The sequence below is a fragment of the Dermacentor variabilis genome, chromosome 1 (genome assembly GCF_050947875.1).
Source record: "Dermacentor variabilis isolate Ectoservices chromosome 1, ASM5094787v1, whole genome shotgun sequence".
Taxonomy (NCBI): Eukaryota; Metazoa; Arthropoda; class Arachnida; order Ixodida; family Ixodidae; genus Dermacentor; species Dermacentor variabilis.
In genome coordinates, this window is record NC_134568.1 from 280792795 (window position 1) to 280814144 (window position 21350).

At 48.6% G+C, this 21350-nt stretch overlaps 1 protein-coding gene across 5 annotated transcripts in view; it reads left to right on the plus strand.

The window, feature by feature from the left end:
- The window catches only part of kat80 (katanin p80), a 200997-nt gene that overhangs the window by 31244 nt on the left and 148403 nt on the right, over nucleotides 1-21350 (plus strand). For 4 of the 5 annotated variants that reach the window (XM_075676391.1, XM_075676403.1, XM_075676397.1 and 1 more), the window contains exon 1: nucleotides 13392-13589. The exons of the other annotated variant lie outside the window; for it this stretch is intronic. In XM_075676391.1, coding sequence (XP_075532506.1) covers nucleotides 13466-13589 — 124 coding nt within the window. In that variant the 5' untranslated portion in view covers nucleotides 13392-13465. Of the gene's footprint in view, nucleotides 1-13391; nucleotides 13590-21350 lie in introns of those variants that run through there. 5 annotated transcript variants of the gene reach the window in all.

Genomic DNA, 21350 nt, shown 5'->3' on the forward strand with positions numbered 1-21350 from the left:
GGACGCGGTGCAGTTGAGTCATGTTTCTACGCAGTATGTAGTACATACCATAACATCTGCTAGATGCAGTATGTATGTTATGTACACTGCGCAAAACTTCGAAGCTGTGTTGTGTTCTGTTCCGTGCGAACGCACCGCTCGTCTCCCCTGAGCCTAGAGCAAGCGCAGTTAGATTATTCCATCGTGCTTCGTTCTCATCTTGGGCCACCTGTTATCGGGCCACAGTGAAACGCGAGCGGAGAAGAAACAAATCGGAGCGCCTCTCGCGTGTTCAGAGGGGCTATGTGGTTGCGCTATAAGTAGCAGGTTGCTGAACATTGTTGCCCAAAAAGCGTTTTGTTGCCCATTCGAAATGTAATCGTGCCAGTGTCCAAGTATGGGGGAGCAAGGAAACTCTTTCTCGCTTCATTCCACTCCGCCAGTTGGTGCAGTCACTTGTGGCCCAAAGATGGCGTGCGGTGCCGCGTGGAACCCCCGATCGGTCGCATCCGCGTGAATGCAGGCAACAGCGGTCGCGCGAGGCCCATTATTATTTCGGCCAAGAGTACCGCGGCGGCCGGTGTGGAAGAGCAGCCTCCGTGCGCGCTGTTCGCGATCGGTCAGCGCTCCGCTAATGAGACGCCAGCAGCGGGGGGAGCGCATGTTCGGCCTTCGGGCGGGAGCGCGCGCACGCGGCGGGGGCCACCGGCGGTGACTCGATGACGCGGTGGGCGCCGCGGAATGCCTGCCGTGGGCGCGGGCCCCCGTGTGGGCGCGCTGGGCGTCGGCGGCGGCCGCGATTGTCCCAAACGAAGCACACGCGCCCAGCATGGCGAGCACTGGACGGTCGCGGTTTCTTCTTTTTCGTTTCCCTCGTCCGCGCTGTCCCGTCATGCGGAGCTGCAAATTATACTTCCGGGAAGTGGGTCGCAATGAGCGTGTACCTGTGATCAAGGGATGTGTTGCCTTTGCGGTCTCGTTTTTTCGTTTCTTGTTCGTCTTCTGTATGATCGTCGCTCTTGTCCCGCTTGAAGTATTTCTCTGAACGCTGCTTCGCCCTAAACGGCGCGGCGGAATATTGATCTATTCCGGTCGTCGGCCCTTCGTGAATCGCGGCTGCGCACGTGCAGTGATAATAAACCTCGTCGTTCGCAGCCTTTGTTCAGAATAATACCTGCATTATTTCCTCGTTTCAAGAGCATCTTCGATTTAAGCGATGGCTGCTATCTCGCTTAGCGATATCAGAGTTGGCAGCGCCGAGCGATGCTTCCGCGAATCGACGTTTCTGCGGCTCACACGCGTATTTTTCGCGATGCCCTTGTTTCACTGTTACCAGCGTGAACTGTTTTGCGCGCCGCACTTAATGGACGCGGAAGAGAAAAGCTTCTCTGGTCATACAGCTCCACGCTCCGTGCGGGCTTCCATTGTAGTTTTGTTTTCAACGCGTGGATAAACACCGATATTTCCTTTCATGTGTAATGACCAGTGCGCTGTAGCAGTGTTGCAACCTCCAACGTTGTCTCTGCATCTGTCATTGCTTCTTCAGAGGTTGTTAGTGGTTGGGGACGGAGGGCGCCTGGCACACCGGCAGACAGTGATCGGACGTGAAATATTTAACGTAACTACCTGCAGTACGCTTCAAAAGTGGCAACACTTCATTATGCGTCCATGTTAACGGTAGCAGTCTTTCTTCATCAGGCTTTCGCGCTGCTACCGTTAAATATGAGTTGACCTACATATTAGCTGTAAAATTTAAATAATTTTCTGTGGTATGGGAAAGACAAAATGAGCACCAACACGGTGTATTTGTTTCAACTTTTTATTTTGAACAGGGGATGCGTAATCTGACACCGAGAAAAGGTGAATAACGTGCATAGGCTCACCGTATTTAGTCAAAGGCCGCTCATTTTACATGGCATTCCTGTAGCGTAGTCTCCGCGTGGCATGGTCCTTTGATAGGGCCGGCTCGAAAGGTTCGCTCCACTGCTTTGGTGCGCGCGATGAAAAAAAAAAAAAAAACCTAGAGAGCAAGAGAAAGACGCAGAGAGAGAGAGAGAGAGAGTCGTGGAGTACGTATAATAAATTGCTGCTCTTGGTGCGAAGTCAAGTCCCGCATTAATGCTACGGCAAATGCATGCCAACAAAGCGACAAGAACAATCCAAGTCTGACCTTCACTCGAGGGAAGTGAAATTGTGTTTTTCACGCTAGCACAGTTTCGCGTCGCAGCGTAACATATTACTTTCTTTTCCCCCTTTTTTTTTTCCATACATCACAGAATTTCTAAAAATTGCCTTTGGAAGATAGCACAGTTCTAATTCTTGAACTGGATTGCTCGAATAGGTTGACTATATTTGCACAATTAATCTAAATGCTTAATTTAAATAATCACTAATTGTTTAACTAATTACTTTATGGCACTTATTGCCAATCACGAATTGCAGCTGGTAAGTTTGTAAAGCATATTCACTTGGAAAAATACTGAGGGTGGCACGGGTTTTGATATGCACGCTGTTAAACTTGCGGTAAAAATGCACTGTTCCACTTTCAACAGTACTCTCTTATGCATTGAAGCACGATAATAACTGGGCCGCCAGTGTATTGGTCGCACACTTTGGGAGTGAGTATCTTGGAACGAATTTTCAGGATGACACCAGTTTCAAGTGGATGCCTTGCGAGCTCACCGGCTACAGTTCGTAAATTGCAATATCTGCCGTAAAGTAATTAGCCAAAAAATATATCGAGCAACATTTTTTTAATTAGTTCCTACATTCCAATTTCTCGCGCAAGTAATATCCGCTTCTTTGAGTAATCCAGCTTAAGGACTGGAATTGTACCATGCATGTGCCATAGTCGATCTTTACAAATTCTGCACATTCAACCTACGAGAGGCACTATATCGGCTCAGGGTTAAGAATAATTTTGAACTGTCACCTGCAGCTACTAACGGGTGGTGTTTCACCCGACCGCTACGAAAGTTCAAAGACACGCTCTTGCACTTTCAGTCCCCGTACACGAATGTCATGCGCGCTCATAAATAGTGTCAAGAGCAGCACATTAAAATGAGAAACACGCTTGCGTCGAAGCCATCCGATGATCGGACACGTCGCTGCTGCTACTGTTGCAACAAATCTTATGGAACCTCTTGGAAATTTGTTGGATGTCGCTGCCGTATACGGCGTTGGATCGTACGCGGAATCGTTTTGGTTCGCGCTTCGGGCGGATGCGTACGGGGCGGCGTGAACGCAGCTGGCGATGTGCGTGAGCGGCCCCATCTGTCTGGTCGCGCTCGTTCAAATGAGCTCCCTCCGAGAATGGACGTTTTCATCGGCAGCGCCACATTCCGTTGCTGTGGTCGGCTCTCCGTATTGCGGGGAGCGTCCGCTGTGGGACACATGCGTGGAAAAACACTTCAGCGAACTCGTCTCCCAGGCGGGGCAGGTAGGTGTACGACTGCGTGGGTGCACGTTCTGCGAAGCCCATGGGCCAGCGCCGGTGACGTTGCCGAGGTGCGTGTGGCATTGGCGCTGGTGCCAAGGTCGCCGTGCGTCAGCCATAACGGGAAGCCCTCGCCGAGGCTATGGGCTGCAGCGGGCGACTTTGCGGTGGGCCCCGCCGTTTATCACCACCCCTGGCTCGGCCCAGAGCTTCGACCCTTTTGTGTGACGGGGATTGCGCCGCTCGTTCTGTTCGTTGACAGTTTTGACAGGCAAATACTGTGCTGCGCGACGTGACATAACCGCCGTCTCTTTACGCCGACGCAGCATTACTGAACCGTCCTCTGTAGCTGCTTTTCACCACGTCAATGCGCAACATTTTTCGGGACACAGGCGCGTATAATCATCGGTGAGATGAGCGCTTTGCTTATTGGTTGCTTTAGAATCGCTTGAAACATGTAGAGGGTCTGTCTAATAAGGATAAATGCACTGAGCTTTATTTGGAACAAAGAATTAATGCTCCTGTGTACACGTGGCCGCCTCGCCTTTGTCTGTCAGGTAATTGTTTTCTCTTTGTATCATAGACAGGCACCTTCGTTTCAAGTGTCTTGTTTGGGTCACAAGTCTGCAATCTTATGCGAGACAAGGTGTTCGGTTATTCAGAACGGATGCCGTCAAACGAAGCAAGTGCATAGTGAAGTCCGAGTCAGATGATGATAACGTGTAGTTGGGCCAAATGCAAGTAATGTCAAATCAATTATAATTTAGATATAGCCGATTTTGTTCTATTCTAGCGTTACTACTTTATGTAATGGCCCCTGAGCTAAATGTTCACTTGAAATACGACTTTCACTTTAGTCCCTGACCGTGACATCTTCGTTTCAGTAGGCAAAGAAATGGGAGGAAGAACAAAACAAGAAAACATAGTAGCGAAGTCAGGTTTCGGATCGTGCTTGAACGTTTGCATGAGTCCATAGGAGACGTATGCCGCAGTATCCCTCATAGCATGGCGGTTAAATTGTAAATCGAAACTCTGCTACTAACACTGCTCTTGCACTGTACGGCACTATAGCTACCTTATATAACAACTTACGCACTTCGTGCTGCGTCGGCTCCGGTGTGTGTGTGTGTGTGTTGCAGCCAAATCGCCAACGTCTATGTCACCGAAACGTAAGGCATTTGAAGAAATCGAGTAACAGCACGGCACAACGGGACGTGACTGAAGCAGACGAAGCGCTGACTTTCAACCCGTGTTTCGTCTGCCTCAGTCACGTCCCTTTGTCCAGCGCTCTTACTCATTTTCTTCTGACAGGTATACCAACTAGTCCAAGTTAGCACGTTAAGCCATCCGAACCTTCATTATACCGACCGTACGAGTTTTCTAGCCTTTCACATTGTTGTGGAAGGTAGTTCTCGTTATTCTGACATATGAAACGTTTGAAGGAGTCCAATGCTCATTGAAACTAGCTCGCGCAGTTTGTATACTGCATGTTGCAGATAATGACATGAGGTTTCTGCGAGACGCCTCGTGATCCGCAGTTCGTGCAGAGCGCCCACGTGTCGACCGGAACGCTTGCTGCTCTCCAGGACAGGATGCTGGAGTCTGCGTTGTTTTTGCGCGCAGAGGTGCGTGCCGCTTTGTGCCGCGCCAGTTGTTGCGTTCAGGTGTTTAGCGCTCTGCGGCGAGAGTCAGCCTTCACAAGACTTGCCTCGCGCGTGCGAACACTTGCGTATACCCTGGACTGTTTTCCGCCGGCGTGTTATGCCCCTTGAATGAGGCGGACGGGCTTTGTACACGTATACTGCCAGTTGTTTGGCGCGGGGAACGCCTTACACCGGCGATTGTACTACGTCGGCGCATTAGCTTTGTGCTGCGGTCGAGATAACGGTGTTTCGTCGCACGGGGCGCATCAAGAGCGCGACCATGCACTTCTAGCTGTCGACAGCTCTCGCGAAAGTTTCTGCTATACACTCGAGGCATGCCGACGATGAAAGGGACGTCCCAGATACGGCGCAGGGCGCTTTAGCCCGCGGCGCGAGTGTTTTTATTGCATCATGGCCCTCACTGGTCCCCCCCCCCCCCCCCTCCTCGGTGTGGGGGTATTTTTCTTTACGGCGCTTCGTGACTGACCGGCTTGCGCTTTTCGTGTGCGCAGCAGGGTCGTTGCTTGCCGGGGTCGGCAGGGCATCTGGCTGGATTGACCCTGGGCAGCGTCAACAGTGAAGAAGACCTCTCCGACTTTACAATCTGTCCACTTGGACTTCCAGTCGCAGTGCCCCTTCTCAACAGTGTGACTGTGCGCTGAGGCTCTATTCTCGACGCGCATGGCTGCACGGCCGCCATTATCCGCCATGTTGGCTCTATGATTGGCTGCCATGAGGTCGTGTGTTCTTAAATTTGTGCCGGGAAGCGGCAGTTTTACAAAACGCAATTATGAGTTTTCATCAAGATTACGAAACGTGGCGTGGAGCTGCAGACTCTTTCGAATAAAACTTTTTTTCTCGTCCTTGGAAGCTACATAGCGATGTTAATGCTCAAAAACAAACGTGATTGGTATAGCGTGCACAAGTCCGCGCGATGCATCTGCAATTTCTCGAATATGTTGTGGCGATCCAAGATAGCCGCCATGTCAGCTTGTTGATTGGCTAACAAAATACCACGCGATGAGCGTCATAGGAAGGGCCGTTTCATAAACGTCAATTTGACATTCGGTACCTTGTGCTGGGCCGCCATTGCAGAGGCTTTCCGCCATAATTTGTGGTGCGACCAGCCACGTGAAACATGCTAATGAGCAGACATATCCAATGGCGCCGGGAGGCATGTGTATCGCCACATTTTCCCCGTCGTTGGGAACCATGAAAATGTTTGTCCATAACGCGTGCTCATAGCACTTTTATCGCTCTCGGGGTGTGCTGGCATTTGTGTTTTGGGCCATCACTTTTAATAATAATAAAAAAACAGTTTATTTGAAATAATATTAGTTGTACATTAGAAACATTCTGCAACATTTTGCACTTTTCACTGCTGCGTTCGTATATAATCAAGATTAACGGCTTCTCACATCATCAGGGGTTATGACAACAGCGGCTCTTTAATTTATAAAAAGAAATGTACGTACGTACTTTTGTGGCTTCGTTCTTTGAGATTTGTCAGGGCCTGAATTGGCCTAAATTTCAAAACAATTTATACTTCTTTTAATGAAGAGGGTAGTAAGACTCCTCAAGCATGCATCATCATCATCATCATCGTCATCATCATCATCATCATCATCATCATCATCAGCCTAGTTACGCCCACTGCAGGGCAAAGGCCTCTCCCATACTTCTCCAACTACCCCGGTCATGTACTAATTGTGGCCATGTTGTCCCTGAAAACGTCTAAATTTCATCCGCCCACCTAACTTTCTGCCGCCCCCTGCTACGCTTCCCTTCCCTTGGAATCCAGTCCGTAACCCTTAATGACCATCGGTTATCTTCCCTCCTCATTACATGCCCTGCCCATGCCCATTTCTTTTTCTTGATTTCAACTAAGATGTCGTTTACCCGCGTTTGTTGCCTCACCCAATCTGCTCTTTTCTTATCCCTTAACGTTACACCCATCATTCTTCTTTCCATAGCTCGTTGCGTCGTCCTCAATTTCAGCAGAACCCTTTTCGTAAGCCTCCAGGTTTCTGCCCCATATGTGAGTACTGGTAACACACAGCTGTTATACACTTTCCTTTTGAGGGATAGTGGCAACCTGCTGTTCATGATTTGAGAATGCCTGCCAAACGCACCCCAGCCCATTCTTATTCTTCTGGTTATTTCAGTCTCATGATCCGGATCCGTGGTCACTACCTGCCCTAAGTAGATGTATTCCCTTACCACTTCCAGTGCTTCGCTACCTATCGTAAACTGCTGTTCTCTTCCGAGACTGTTAAACAATACTTTAGTTTTCTGCAGATTAATTTTCAGACCCACCCTTCTGCTTTGCCTCTCCAGGTCAGTGAGCATGCATTGCAATTGGTCTCCTGAGTTACTAAGCAAGGCAATATCATCCGCGAATCGCAAGTTGCTAAGGTATTCTCCATCAACTTTTATCCCCAATTCTTCCCACTCCAGGCCTCTGAATACCTCCTGTAAACATGCTGTGAATAGCATTGGAGATATCGTATCTCCCTGTCTGACGGGATTTCTTTATAGGGATTTTGTTGCTTTCTTTGTGGAGGACTACGGTGGCTGTGGAGCCGCTATAGATATCTTCCAGTATTTTTAAATATATCTCATCTACACCCTGATTCCGTAATGCCTCCATGACTGCTGAGGTTTCGACTGAATCAAACGCTTTCTCGTAATCAATGAAAGCTATATATAAGGGTTGGTTATATTCTGCACATTTCTCTATCACTTGATTGACAGTGTGAATATGGTCTATTGTTGAGTAGCCTTTACGGAATCCTGCCTGGTCCTTTGGTTGACAGAAGTCTAAGGTGTTCCTGATTCTATTTGCGATTACCTTAGTAAATACTTTGTAGGCAACGGACAGTAAGCTGATCGGTCTATAATTTTTCAAGTCTTTGGCGACCCCTTTCTTATGGATTAGGATTATGTTAGCGTTCTTCCAAGATTCCGGTACGCTCGAGGTTATGAGGCATTGCGTATATACAGGGTGGCCAGTTTCTCTAGAACAATCTGACCACCATCCTTCAACAAATCTGCTGTTACCTGATCCTCCCCAGCTGCCTTCCCCCTTTGCATAGCTCCTAAGGCTTTCTTTACTTCTTCTGGCGTTACCTGTGGGATTTCGAATTCCTCTAGGCTATTCTCTCTTCCACTATCGTCGTGGGTGCCACTGGTACTGTATAAATCTCCATAGAACTCCTCAGCCACTTGAACTATCTCATCCATATTAGTAACGATATTGCCGGCTTTGTCTCTTAACGCACACATCTGATTCTTGCCTATTCCTAGTTTCTTCTTCACTGTTTTTAGGCTTCCTCCGTTCCTGAGAGCCTGTTCAATTCTATCCATATTATAGTTTCTGATGTCCGCTGTCTTACGCTTGTTGATTAACTTAGAAAGTTCTGCCAGTTCTATTCTAGCTGTAGGGTTAGAGGCTTTCATACATTGGCGTTTCTTGATCAGATCTTTCGTCTCCTGCGATAGCTTACTGGTTTCCTGTATAACGGCGTTACCACCGACTTCTATTGCGCACTCCTTAATGATGCCCATGAGATTGTCGTTCATTGCTGCAACACTAAGGTCCTCCTCCTGAGTTAAAGCCGAGTACCTGTTCTGTAGCTTGATCCGGAATTCCTCTAGTTTCCCTCTTACTCATTGATTGGCTTCTTGTGTACCAGCTTCCTCCGTTCCCTCCTCAAGTCTAGGCTAATTCGAGTTCTTACCATCCTATGGTCACTGCAGCGTACCTTGCCGAGCACGTCTACATCTTGTATGATGCCAGCGTTCGCGCAGAGTATGAAGTCGATTTCATTTCTAGTCTCACCATTCGGGCTCCTCCACGTCCACTTTCGACTAACCCGCTTGCGGAAAAAGGTGTTCATTATCCGCATATTATTCTGTTCTGCAAACTCTACTAATAATTCTCCTCTGCTATTCCTAGAGCCTATGCCATATTCCCCCACTGACTTGTCTCCAGCCTGCTTCTTGCCTACCCTGGCATTGAAGTCGCCCATCAGTATAGTGTATTTTGTTTTGACTTTACCCATCGCCGATTCCACGTCTTCATAAAAGCTTTCGACTTCCTGGTCATCATGACTGCATGTAGGGGCATAGACTTGTACCACCTTCTATTTGTACCTCTTATTAAGCTTCACAACAAGACCTGCCATCCTCTCGTTAATGCTATAGAATTCCTGTATGTTACCAGCTATTTCCTAATTAATGCATAATGCATGCATAATTTCTGCTAATTTAGTGGTTCTGCATATCCGTGGGACCGTGGCGTAATGGTTTCAATATCGGGCGTCTGTGCTAGAGGCCCTGTGTTCGAATCCTGCCGTCGGACAATTTTAATCATGTTCATTCAATGAAGCATTGCGCAGTAATTTGTTGAAATGGCGTTTACAAAGTCGGGAAGCCGTTTGAAGCCAGCAAGACTAAGTTTAGGTAAATCTGTGTACTTCCCATTATTCCCATGCTGCCTGAACCGCCCCCATTGCGGCTCCCGTAGACCCCAGAGCCAGTGTTCCCTCTAGTAATTATTGTATGAAGCTCTATGGGGGTCGCGTATGCTGTCGCAGTGCAGAAAGCGGGCGCATGGCGCCGATATACGATGACTCATTCAGTGTCTCGGAAACACGAGTCCTGGCTAATGAGTCAGGCGACGGAAACGAGAGGCATTTTCGACGGAATAATCGTAAGTTTTGCGCCAGCTGCTTTGTTTTTGCTGAGGAGGAAAACTGTTTGGCTTTATCAAGAACGTTAGGTTCAATGCCTCGATTTCATTTTGTTATGCGAAACGTCGTTTGCGTCGCGTTACGAAAGCTGATCGGGGCATCAACGCCATTTTGCACGTCCACAATTGAGCCTCTGGTGGTAAAACAGGCTCGTGTTAATAATCACTTGTGTTGTAGGAGCAAGTGTAACGCGTTTCCTTTCGTGATGCCACCGTGTTCGTTTGAAATTAATGGTCTTTTATTCTGTGCGATGCCCTTAGCCCGTTCTTGTCTCTTGTTTCCTGAAAAACATAAATACGACTGATCGCTCGGTGTTGCGCATCTTTCCATCGAACTTGCTTGATTCTACAGTGTCGGTTTTGTCGGTGCGCGTTGTGCGTCTGTGTATAGTTGGAAAAGAAAAAAAAAACTAACGTATGGATCACCTGAAACCCCAGAAATGAGAGCCTTGCTTTGAAAGTGGAGACTTCCTGGCTGATAAGAGCCGGTCAGCTGAGCAAGCTGCCTCTATTGTGAAACAAGCAGAACTCCGGACGAGAGTGCAACTCCCTGCTGTGTGGCATATCCCCACGTGCCCTGCTATCGTCGTTGCCGGCACCTCCTTCTGTTATCGTTTCTCATTGTTGTGCGAGCCCCTTTGCCGGCGCCGCCAGTTAGCCTTTCTTGCTTGCTTTTATAGGGCGTCGGAACGCCTACGACGAGCTGCTGCGGACTAGACTGTGCTGGATACTGATAACACATCTTAACAATAGCGTTCGTCCGCAATTAAGTCCTTTTTTTTTTCTCACCATGGTTGTGATCAGCGCCTGGTCGAACTGCAGAGCTGGGTTCTGTCTGCCGACTCGCCGCTGTGCGCGTCCGCCATTCAGCTTTGCGCCCTTCGGTACCCGGGTTCGCTGTGGTGCGAAAATGACGTTGGTGTAGCGTTTGAGGTATTCGCTCTGTAATTTGATACCGGTCAGCTTAGCGAGCAACCAGAGGGACGTTCAAAGCGATCGCTAACTATTGCCGTAAAGCAGTGCTATGCAAGTCATGCTAGTGCCCGCGTATTTGATCACCGTCCGTGGCGCTCGACATCAACGGTTAACCTTGCTATCATTTTCAACGCCCTTTGGGCGAAATAGCATTTCTTTTTCTCCCACAGCGCCTTTCTTAGCCTATGTGGAATGCAGTTGAAAACAAACATATTCCGTAGCTTATTTCGAGGATGGATTTCTCAAAACCGGTAATATCGTCAAGCTTCCTTCCTGCGATGTGGACAAGTTTTTCACTGACCCGTCTCACATCCGCAATAGCAATATGTGCGCCAAAGCTGGTAATTAGTCATTTAGTGAAATGTTCTTAAGAAATGTATCAGCATTTCTTGTAAATGTAGTGTGTCCCCCGCTGCTATGAGTTACACCAGCGAAAGTAATATTTTATCTAATATCACCCATTTTTCACAACTCGGGACAGTAGTTGATGAAGCACATGTGTATTGTCGCGAGAAAACGTTCTGAGAGACCACAGATGCTCAAAAAAGAAAAAAAAAAAAAACTCTGTGCCCTTCCACTCTGCGAAGAAGGATGACCAGCGAATCTGTGTAATAATGGTGCACTGCACCTCCGCCGCGGGTCGGCCCGGCATTGCTCTATCCTCGGGATTTTTTTTTTTTCTACACGCAGACACGATATAGTGGGGAAAGTAACCCATAACAGCTTCGCCATAAAAAAAAAAAATCGCAGCCATGCATACTGTAATCAGATGGTACAACCTATCAGTACTTGTTGCTGGGCTAGTTGGTTCATCTTATTCCGCGAAGTTCGGATGCAACCAGGTGCGGAAAAAAGCTTTAGATCAGGAAAGAGCGGCACTTGCAACTAGTTTATTGAATGCAGACGGGATAATATTTATTGAAGAAGGTAGTCGGTGTGCGCACGTACGCTTGCGCACAATACTCAAAGTTTGCCATCGCTATCCAATCATACAGTGCAGAAACTGTCGTTCAGTGCTACGCAAAGCCACAGATGTATCGCTGATACAGACGTCACGTTTCATGTTGATGAAATAGGCCTCCGTTAATTCCCGTGTCAGGGGAACCTTTCATTTTACCAAGAATGTGAATATGCAAAAGATCTGTCTCACTCGTGCAGGAATCGCAGTGCATAGGTGAATGTGCATTAATCTTATTCTTGACAGACAGCTCGTGCTCTCTTGCTTCATCGTTGATGCATCGGCCTGTCTGGCCGATATACACCCTGCCGCAATAAAGTGCTATTTCAATTACCACACCGACCGCGCAAGTAACGTACGGCCTTGTATGATTTTTACCACAAAGGCTCAGCTTCTGCGGGTCTGAGATGCGTGGGAACAGTCCACGAAGCTTCCCTGGAGCAGAGAGAGAGAAAAAAAGAATCCTTTGTACCTGCTGGCCAACTTCTTTAAATTGTGGGCCACTTTATGCATGTACAGAACAACATGCGGCTTTTTTTTCCACTGCCGGCTTGGCTTTCCGCTTACCCTTCAATTTTTGAAGGAGGGTTTCCGCTACTGCAACCTTGATAGAACAAGGGTATCCGGCTCATCGTAGCCGTGCAGCCTGACAGTTAAAGCTTTACTGCATTTTGTGAAAACAAGACCTCACCAACGCCGCCTCAAGACACAAGACTCAAGACACGCTCTTTCCTGTCCTGAAGCTTCTTTCCGCCCCTGGTTGCGTCTCAACTGCGCTGAATAAAATGGTATACAGCCTACGTGCGCTTGTTCGACCGATGTATTGAGACTATTCCCCTTTGCGCGGCTGCGCTAGAAAAAAAATATATATATATATATTTGTTAATGTTGCCGTCGTATCTCGCTTGAAATGCTCCGCATCCGCAGGACTGGTTCAAGCAGTTTGCGCGCAGTCAGGCATTGGGTAGGGTCACTCTGAATTGAGCTGGCGGCCTTCGTTTGTTTATGCACACATTCAGTTTTTGACGTTCGTTATGTTATCGCACGATTCAGAGCCAGCTTATGCGTTTGCAGTTACTATGGCGACGAGGCCGCATTTTTGCCTTTGTAGCTTGATAAGTCTGCGTAGACTGACGTTTTTGTATAGAAAGGACAGATATTTTCATTTATGCAGTTTAGGAAAATAACTTCTACCTTCAAATATTTGAGCTCACTGAACATTTCATTGTTTCCTCAAAGGTCAGCAAAGGTCTAATATTCGCTGACCCTCGAAAGAGTTTTTGAAACAATGGGCAAATCGTTGTCTACATGGTAACGAGTGGCTCCGGTCCTGTGTCTTGCAGGCATTGCGGTCTGTTTTTGACACCACTCAGCAATAATTTCTCTCCTCCTTTTAGGTGTCACGATAAGCATTAGGACTCGGAGACTTTTAGGAGAAGGAGATCTGGCGCCCCTCCTTCTAATTATAGCCTGCGCTGCCCACCCGAGCCGCGCACATAAGGGCCTCGTAAAATGACGTGTGCGCTGGGCGTGCCTTAGCGGTGCTCTCGGTCGCGTTCTGTGCCTCTTCGCGACGAGCTTCGATCGCCGCCGCTGTTCAGGTGGCGCTGTGGCGGTTGTTACGGCGGCGGCGTGTCGCCGTGTGGGCCCTCGTGGTCGTCAGGTGCTCAGTGACCGCCTGTGCTTTGTGGCGAATCGATGGCCGGTCCCCCGTGAGCCCGATGACGACGGGCCTCGTGGCTGCGTTCCCGCCTGTGCCCATGGCCCCGCTCGGGAGCCAGCTGGCCGGCGGCCGGCCGCTGCCCTGGCTCCAGCTCGAGACCACCTCCTACTGCGTCGGCGTCGGTGAGCACGCGCCCCTGTGTGCAGTTCCGCTCCCTCGATTTGCTCCGCCTTCGCGACGCCTTTCGTCTGTCTCGCCGCGTGCACGTTCTCGCTAGGCCGAGGCGACTCAGTGGCTACACTGTAAAAATGTTTACGCGCTTAAGGGTGTCTGCTTGTCACACGGGTAGCACCCCCTCCCGCTAGGGCCTTACAAAAAATTTATAGAGGGCAACAACGGAGCTCTAACTAGACGTGCGGTGACGAAAGACGTAGTTGAAAACTATGTAGTCATTCTGACAGCCTTGGGCGGACAGAAATATACGACTGGAGAATCTCGCAGGGATAGATATGATACTTCATTTAATGCACTTTCTGCGCTTTTGACGGTTTGTCATCTGGCACAGCTGTCATAATTTTTACTTGCAAGGAAAAGTCGGCAAACAAGATGCCGTCATGTGGTTCCCACCCATAACTTTATCTTACCCCTTACACGTGAGAGAGTTAGCCATGCGACAACCGAACACCCTTTATGCACCCAAAAAGGTGTAAAAACGTTGTGTACGGCGTTTCTGCAGTTGCGCCCGATTCGCGGCTTCGGCAGCTAGGTTCCTATTGCAAAAAGTCTCCTGTATCGAGCATTGGATCCACACGTTAAATAATCTCATATGTAAAATATTTAGGGGCCCAGCTCATATATCCCAGGTATGGCTTTGGAATGATCAGTCAATCAATGCGGTGCTGGCCTGTCGTTTTTTTCTTATCCTGCATGCCTTAATTGCTTCTGAAATAAATGCCACCGTGATTGACAATGGCTCCAGCTGTTCCAGCCTGCGAAAACACGCGATCAGTCATGGATTCATTTCGCGCGTGAATCAAAGTAATTTCTTTGTAGCCCGGCTGTAAGGTAACCGTGGCGTTTAGTTAAAGGGAGAAAAAATGAACGGTCGTCTCAATGCGACTTCACTGCGACGGTTCGTTTGTCAGTATGCGATCTGATCAACGTCACATGAGGCGCCGATCTTCCTTCCCTGGTTGTTAATTCTGTAGTCTGTTCTTGTACTTTTTAAGACTAGTGCTCTTGGGAAGGGGCAAAATGTTCTGCGCCCTCTTCTCATTCCTCACTAACCTTTGCATTACATAATAATTGCAGAAACGTTAAATTGCTGATACGCTTCAAAGGCATTTTCTGACCCAAAATGATTGCGGACGTTTGCGCTCATTGCCTGTTTTCCTTAGGCAGCATCGGTTCAGATTGTTATCTGGCGCATCACTTGTGCCATACTGCACCTCAGCTCAACTTCACAAACAGAGTAAGCTCCTGGACCATTCCACATCAAGCCACGCTCATATTAACTTTATAGGAGTTTTAGGAATTCCCTGCTAGTAAGGAACTCTACACTCTTTGTCCCTATTCTTAATCACGTTTCCTTAGGTCAGCACGTTGTCTTGCCTATAATATTTAGATATACAAACGCCGGGCATGCCAATACCAAGTTCAAAACACCGTGCCTCATAGGTGCTGCCGCTGCACTGTTTCGAGGAATGGGGGACGTGCAGTGGTCTGGGTTTTTCACCCGATACTAAATAGTGCGTGATCGCTGCAGACCGATCGCTATAAGTGGAATGGACTAAATCTGTCAGCTCGGTAGTAAGCTCAACGGGCTTGGTCAGATTTGAGCCGCGTTTGTGAACCGATAGAAACAAATGTAGTTCAGTTGGCACTGACTGTTATGCACCGAGATACATAGATACAAGCCTGTTTTGCGAAATATATAACTATTTACTTTACGTAGAATAAAATGCAGCTGCGTGGCTGTTTTCGGCATAAAATTGCAGACACGAAAGGATCTGCCGTATGAGAAAATGACAAAAGCTAGGGCCGGTCAAGCTACGTTTCCAAGCGCAGCTTTTAACGCGATAGCATTAAGGGTCCCGAGTCCAGCGTCGATCGTTTTGTGGGCGAAAAATAAATTCCGAACCGCACATATTCAACCACGCAGGTCCTCCATGTAGGGCAGAGACGTTACTGAAATAATTGAATTTGTCAAAGTAAAATGCGTCAAAAAAATCGTAAAGTACGGCTTACAAACAACCTACAGACATGATAGCGTCGGATTGTAATTTGAATACACGAGAAAACATAATTCGGTTACGCGGCAACTAAAACACAAACCCCCTTTCCAGCGTTTCTATTATTCATAGAGCGGCGCGCCCGGTTCCTTGCAACACCATCCAGATGGCGCTCGCCTCCGCGCATCCGCGGCCCACGCAAGAGGCCGCGTTTCTTCCCAGAAAGCTCGCCTTCGTTCACGGTGCCTGCTGTCAGCGTTTCCCGATAAATGTTACAGTTACGTAAGATGCAGTGGCCGGGAAGCGTGAAAAACAGTCACGGATCTTTGAATTCTATCGCGTTCCACTCTTAAAGGCGAAGCTTAAGCGTCCTCCATTTTTTTTTTTTTTTGCAATCTTTGCTCTTCATAGCATGTACATGGGCGTACGTGTTTGTGAGAAATAAACTTATTTCAACTACTGGGAAGTTATGAGCTAGCGGAAGCATTTTTTTTTTTTAAGCGCGGTGTGTTCGTTTCGTTTGCTCGCGGGCATGCAGGTATAGTTCCCTTCAGCCGCTTGGAAACGCGGCGGTGGAATCGCTGAACCGTGGCAAGTTTAAGAGCGCGTGCTATAGACAGCGTTTAATTTTAAGCGAAGTGTTCCTCGTTATAGGTCAGTGAGTGAGGAGGAGTCCGCGTTTGGGCGAACGCGCAGCGCGTATGTATACACACACAAGAGAGAGGCTGCATTCTTTCACGCTTTCGATTAATCTTCGACGGTAGAAAATCGGGCCTCGTCGCGTGGACGCAGCCGACAGGAAATGTGTCGTTCGCGTTACAAAGTAATTCACTGAGATAATATGTTATGTCGTGTTCACGTGGCCAATCCATCGCATTTTTTCGTTCAGTGACATGATTCACATATTTTTCATATTTTCAAGCACCATTATTTCTGCTAGATTTCTACCATGGCGGATCATGGAGTCGTGTAGCCCGCTCGTGTGTATGCACTTAAAAAGACACATATATACAGGAGAAGGAGAGAGAGATAGAGAGACAAAGGAAATGCTGGGATGTTAATCGGAAGGTAAACTGCCAATGCAGAGCTCGCTTTCCTGCCCTTTATGAAGTGACCATAAGTGGTAAGTCTTACAAGGTTACGTCAGAATTAGCGTCGGCACCTACTTAGAAGTGACCGCGGCGAATCGGGCTTTGGGGCGTCGCGAGAAATATATAGACAGACTCAGGCGGTGTACCTCGACCTTATTGAAAGAGGCTAACGCCCAGCTCACCGCTACATTTAATGTCTCTGCTTGATTCTTTTTTTCTCGTAAAACGTGAAACATAAAACGCACGGATTTCGTTATTTTCAGGAAGAGTTTCTGTATTGCCCTTTAGCTATATATAGGCGAGGTGAATTACTCGAAACCAGCAAACGAATAGCAGCGGCGCGCGACTACGGCGGGCAGGTTCATAGTGTTTGCAGGTGAAACAAAATACGTTCAGGCTCGCTTACATTTAAAAATTAAATTCAATTTTTGGGGTTTCACATGCCGAAACCGCGATCTGATTATGAGGCACACCGTCACGAAGGATCAATTTTCACTACCTGGGGTTATTTAGCGTGCACTCTAGGTGCACGGTTCACGGGCGCTTCTGCATTTCGCTCCCATCGACATGCCGCCGCCGCGGCTGGGATTTGATCCCGCGACCTCGTGCTTTGCAGCGGCTTCCACTTCGAGGAGCGGAGTCTGTTGATGATGCTTCATTACTCCCTATCGTTAATGCTGGAAGCTGGGCTAGTTGGTTTGAGCATGTTCTGACATACAGCAAAGGGACACACAACACGAAGACAAGACGGGCGGAAAATCCAACAGAATTTCCCTCTCTTTGTTAGCCTCGTTTGCAGAGGATCCCACAGTCGAGCAGTTGTCCAATGTTTAAAAATTCCGGATGGGTTTCTCTCCTAGAGCCGTAATTTATTGAAACGGCGTTTTGGAGGTGACTGAGCCTATGAAAACTTCCGCGTTGTCCGTCTTCCATTCGTAGTACACAGGTGCATGCGTGCTCTGTTCGCGCTGCCGGCAGTAAAAGCGGAGACATATAAAATCGGAGCAAAGCACGAATGAAACTGGCCAGGTTTGCGCTGACGTTCGCCGACGTTCGGGAGCGGAAGGCGAAGCCGGCGCCGCCGGAGCGCGTCAGCCTGCTGCTGCGTCTTGCCGCTCTTCCGACAAGCGCAGCAGCCGACGTCCCCTCAGTCCCTTTGTGCGCACGTGGTCGGGCTGGGTCGCACGTGACTGGCGGTGCGTTCACGGCAGCGCATTCTTTTAATTGGGCCGCGCGCTGCATGCAACGGCGAAGTCGATGGCCCCTGTAGCGTTGCAGCACTGCCGCCGCCGTGATTGACAGCCGCCGTCGCACGGCGGATGTGACGGCCCGGACTTCCCAGAGATCCACTCGTGTGCGACACGCAAGAGCGGTCGCCAGCGCGTTTTGCCTGCCGCTGCTTGCTTCTCCGGCATGCACGCTGCCGCGATGTGCATTCGCACCGCGAAGGTTCTGTTCGACGAAAAAAGAAAAAAGAAAAAACAGAATGGTTATTAAAAAGAAGGTCTTAAAATCGTATCTTGCACCGTGTTATGTATAGTTGTATATAATCGTATGCACCGTGTCCCTTTGCTGTGCGTGTATATATATATATATATATATATATATATATATATATATATATATATATATATATATATATATATATATATATATATCTATATACACGTGCGAATTATTCCAGAGATTGTTGTAGAAACCGCAGAACGTGATACGTGACGTCAGGACCGGTAAAATGTCTTAATTCCTTTCGCTCGAATCTATTCCTTTCTTCCACCGTTCACAGCTGGCCGATCGATCGCGTGGCGATAGTGCAGCTCAGACCACTGGCGAAGCGCGAAAAATAAAAGCATTGGAATAGAATCGTCATATTTGCGCAAAGAGAAAAGAAATGGACTAGAATCTTTATTTCATCCGCTGGCGGTACCTCTGTGGCGATGGCTTTTCGTTGCCGAGTGCGATGTTGTGGGTTTAATCCTGGCCGATACCTGGGGGAGCGCAATGCAAAAATGCGCTCGTGTACTGAGGTTTGGGTGCTTATGTTTCAGGTCGTGGTTAACGTGCACACAGTGCACGTTAAGGAACCGCAGATGGCCGATGTTATTCCCTAGTTGCTCACTAAGACGTTTGTCATAAACAGATTGTATTTTTGACACGTAAGAAGCCCCACAATTTAACCGTTGTATTATCTCGGTCAAGTATTCTTTTTTTTTTTTTTGCGTTACTTCTGTACAGATTTCGGCTGTGCTGCGCAAAGGCGGGAAGGGCGAACATTGACAGTTGAGGAAGGGGTCTCGTGGTCATTTGTTCCTGAATCGTGTTCCACAAGCACCGGACTGGGTGTAGCAATAAACATTTATGCTCTTTCTCAGTGTGTATGTCGAGTCGTCAGTGTTTTCGTAGTTGATGTTGGGTCACTAAACAGGGAAAGTGTCTACCAACTTTGACTGACTGCCTGGATCGATTCGGTCTCAAAGATATGTATGGATTGAAAACGGCGTTTTGGGCCTCATCGCTCGCCAGACAGGTCCACAGTAAGTTGTGTGGTGTGCCGATGTCATGGCAAGGGGATATAAGACGGTGCTGCAGGCTATCCGGTTTTAATGAGCGACAGAATTGTATGCAAACTCCGTTTTTTCAAGTGTCTCATCTTTAACCATTTTGTATGCGGTATTTGGTGTTTTCTGAAAGAGGTCAAATTTAATCATACATATCTTTGATGATGCGGCAAGCTTTTCTAAATAACTAATCGATTGAGTGCTTTGTACACCCTGTTTGCTTCTAACATTTTCCGGTAGCAAGCACTTGTCAACGCCTGCAAGAAGCTTTGCCGTATGCGCAGCCTCGTGGTGATTGTGCTTCTGCGCTGAAATCTGGCGTCTGTTTGTCTAGAATTACAAAAATAAGCCGAACGTTGGGTCTCCTGCTTCGACTGCTTGTCCAAGTCCGAGAAAACAGGATGTATTCTATTGTCAAAGATATTGAAAAGATCTTTCTCTGCAGGCACAGCTGCGGCCGTTATTGTTTATAAAAGTCAGAATAGTGCGTAGCTGTGGTCTTCAAATACAGCAACTTTCCTGTGTTGTGCAACGCGTTCTGAAGAGATCAGCGCCTGTACGGGCTTTGATAACGAAATAGGCTCTACCGGCTGCGGCGGCGACCGCATTCCCATGCGGACGGCAAAATGCATGAGCGCCCCCCTGCTGCTATCCGTGTTCTTGGCGCACGTATCGTTACTATGTCGTTACCGTCACCTGTGGCCGAGATTATTGCGGATTGGATCTTTGTTGCGGCGTCGCTCGTATAGTTCACACCTTGTTGCGTCGTTACAATTCTAACAGCGGTGAATGCAGCCAAGACGTTCAAAACTGTTGTAGCGGTCGCCGGAATATATAATAATGAACGAATAAAAATTGGAACGCCTATATCAGCGTGTAGGACCACTGTGCACCACCTGAAGGGCTCGCTTTACCCGCGTCATAAGGCCCGCACGAGGTGGGTCGCGCGTCGCGTGGACCCTCCGGCACTCTTGACGCGCGCAGAAGAACGTCGAGCGCGCAGAAAGATGCAAGGTTCTTGACCCGCAGTGGCGGCGGCGGCGGCAAACAATTTCTGAGACCGGAGAGGACCGGCCACGCCAGAGGGAAGCCATGCGTGGCGACGCGCGTCGTTTAATGCTTTGCGGGTCCCCTGCAGTGAATGGCGTCCTGCTTCGGCGACGGCGCGCGAGGCAGCTCCCGGTGAGCCCGTCGCGCCCGTTGTGTAGAGGCGTCTGGTCGAGCCCGACGACACGAGTGTGTCTCGTTCGCCGTCTTCTGTCGCAATTATTGGCAGCGTCCAATTTCTTCTCTGAACGGGGCCGACTGTCGGCCGACCCCGCGGTTTGGCGGTGGTGCGCCCGCTGCATGCGTTCCGCGGCCTTCTCTTTAATATCGGGGCCAAGTTCGCGCTTCGCCGACGGCGCAGGCAGCAGGGGAGCAGCTGACCGGCAGTCGCGCCCGCGTGCGTCTGTCTTCCTCGACTCTGGTCTCGATCCCGTCGGCTTCGCCGAGTGCGCGGGTCGCTCGTCGCCGACGGGCACATGCGTCCACGCGGCGGCTGGTCTTTCCTTGTTATTCCGGGACATTCGGGCACCTCGGGCGCGCGGCCCTCGTTATGTGGATGCTTTCATTACGCTTAATGTATTCATTCTGCCGCATATATATATATATATAGCGCAGTTCTGACGCGGCCTCTCACTTTTCCGTAAAGATAGACTGGCCGCCGTGCTTATTGCCCGGATTGCGATGTTAGCGTCAGCCGAATTTGCAGTTGTTTCCTCTGCATATCGCCTCGCGTTGCTGACATTATCGCTTTAAGGACGGCACATATAAATGCCCGAAAAAAAGTGCTTATTTTCGGCCTAAATATGCAAGACTCGTCAAAAAAAAAAAAAAATGAGATACTTAGCGGAAGCTTTTTCAGCAATAGGGGGGGGGGGAAGGAAGCACCAAGCAGAAAACTAGAAAGTGTGCATTACGTCAAGCCATCTGTGGCTTCGTTTGGAATCTGTATTGATGGTTCTCGTCATATGGGGACCATCTGTGTGCATTTCATTTGCTTTACATAATGTGCGTGACAC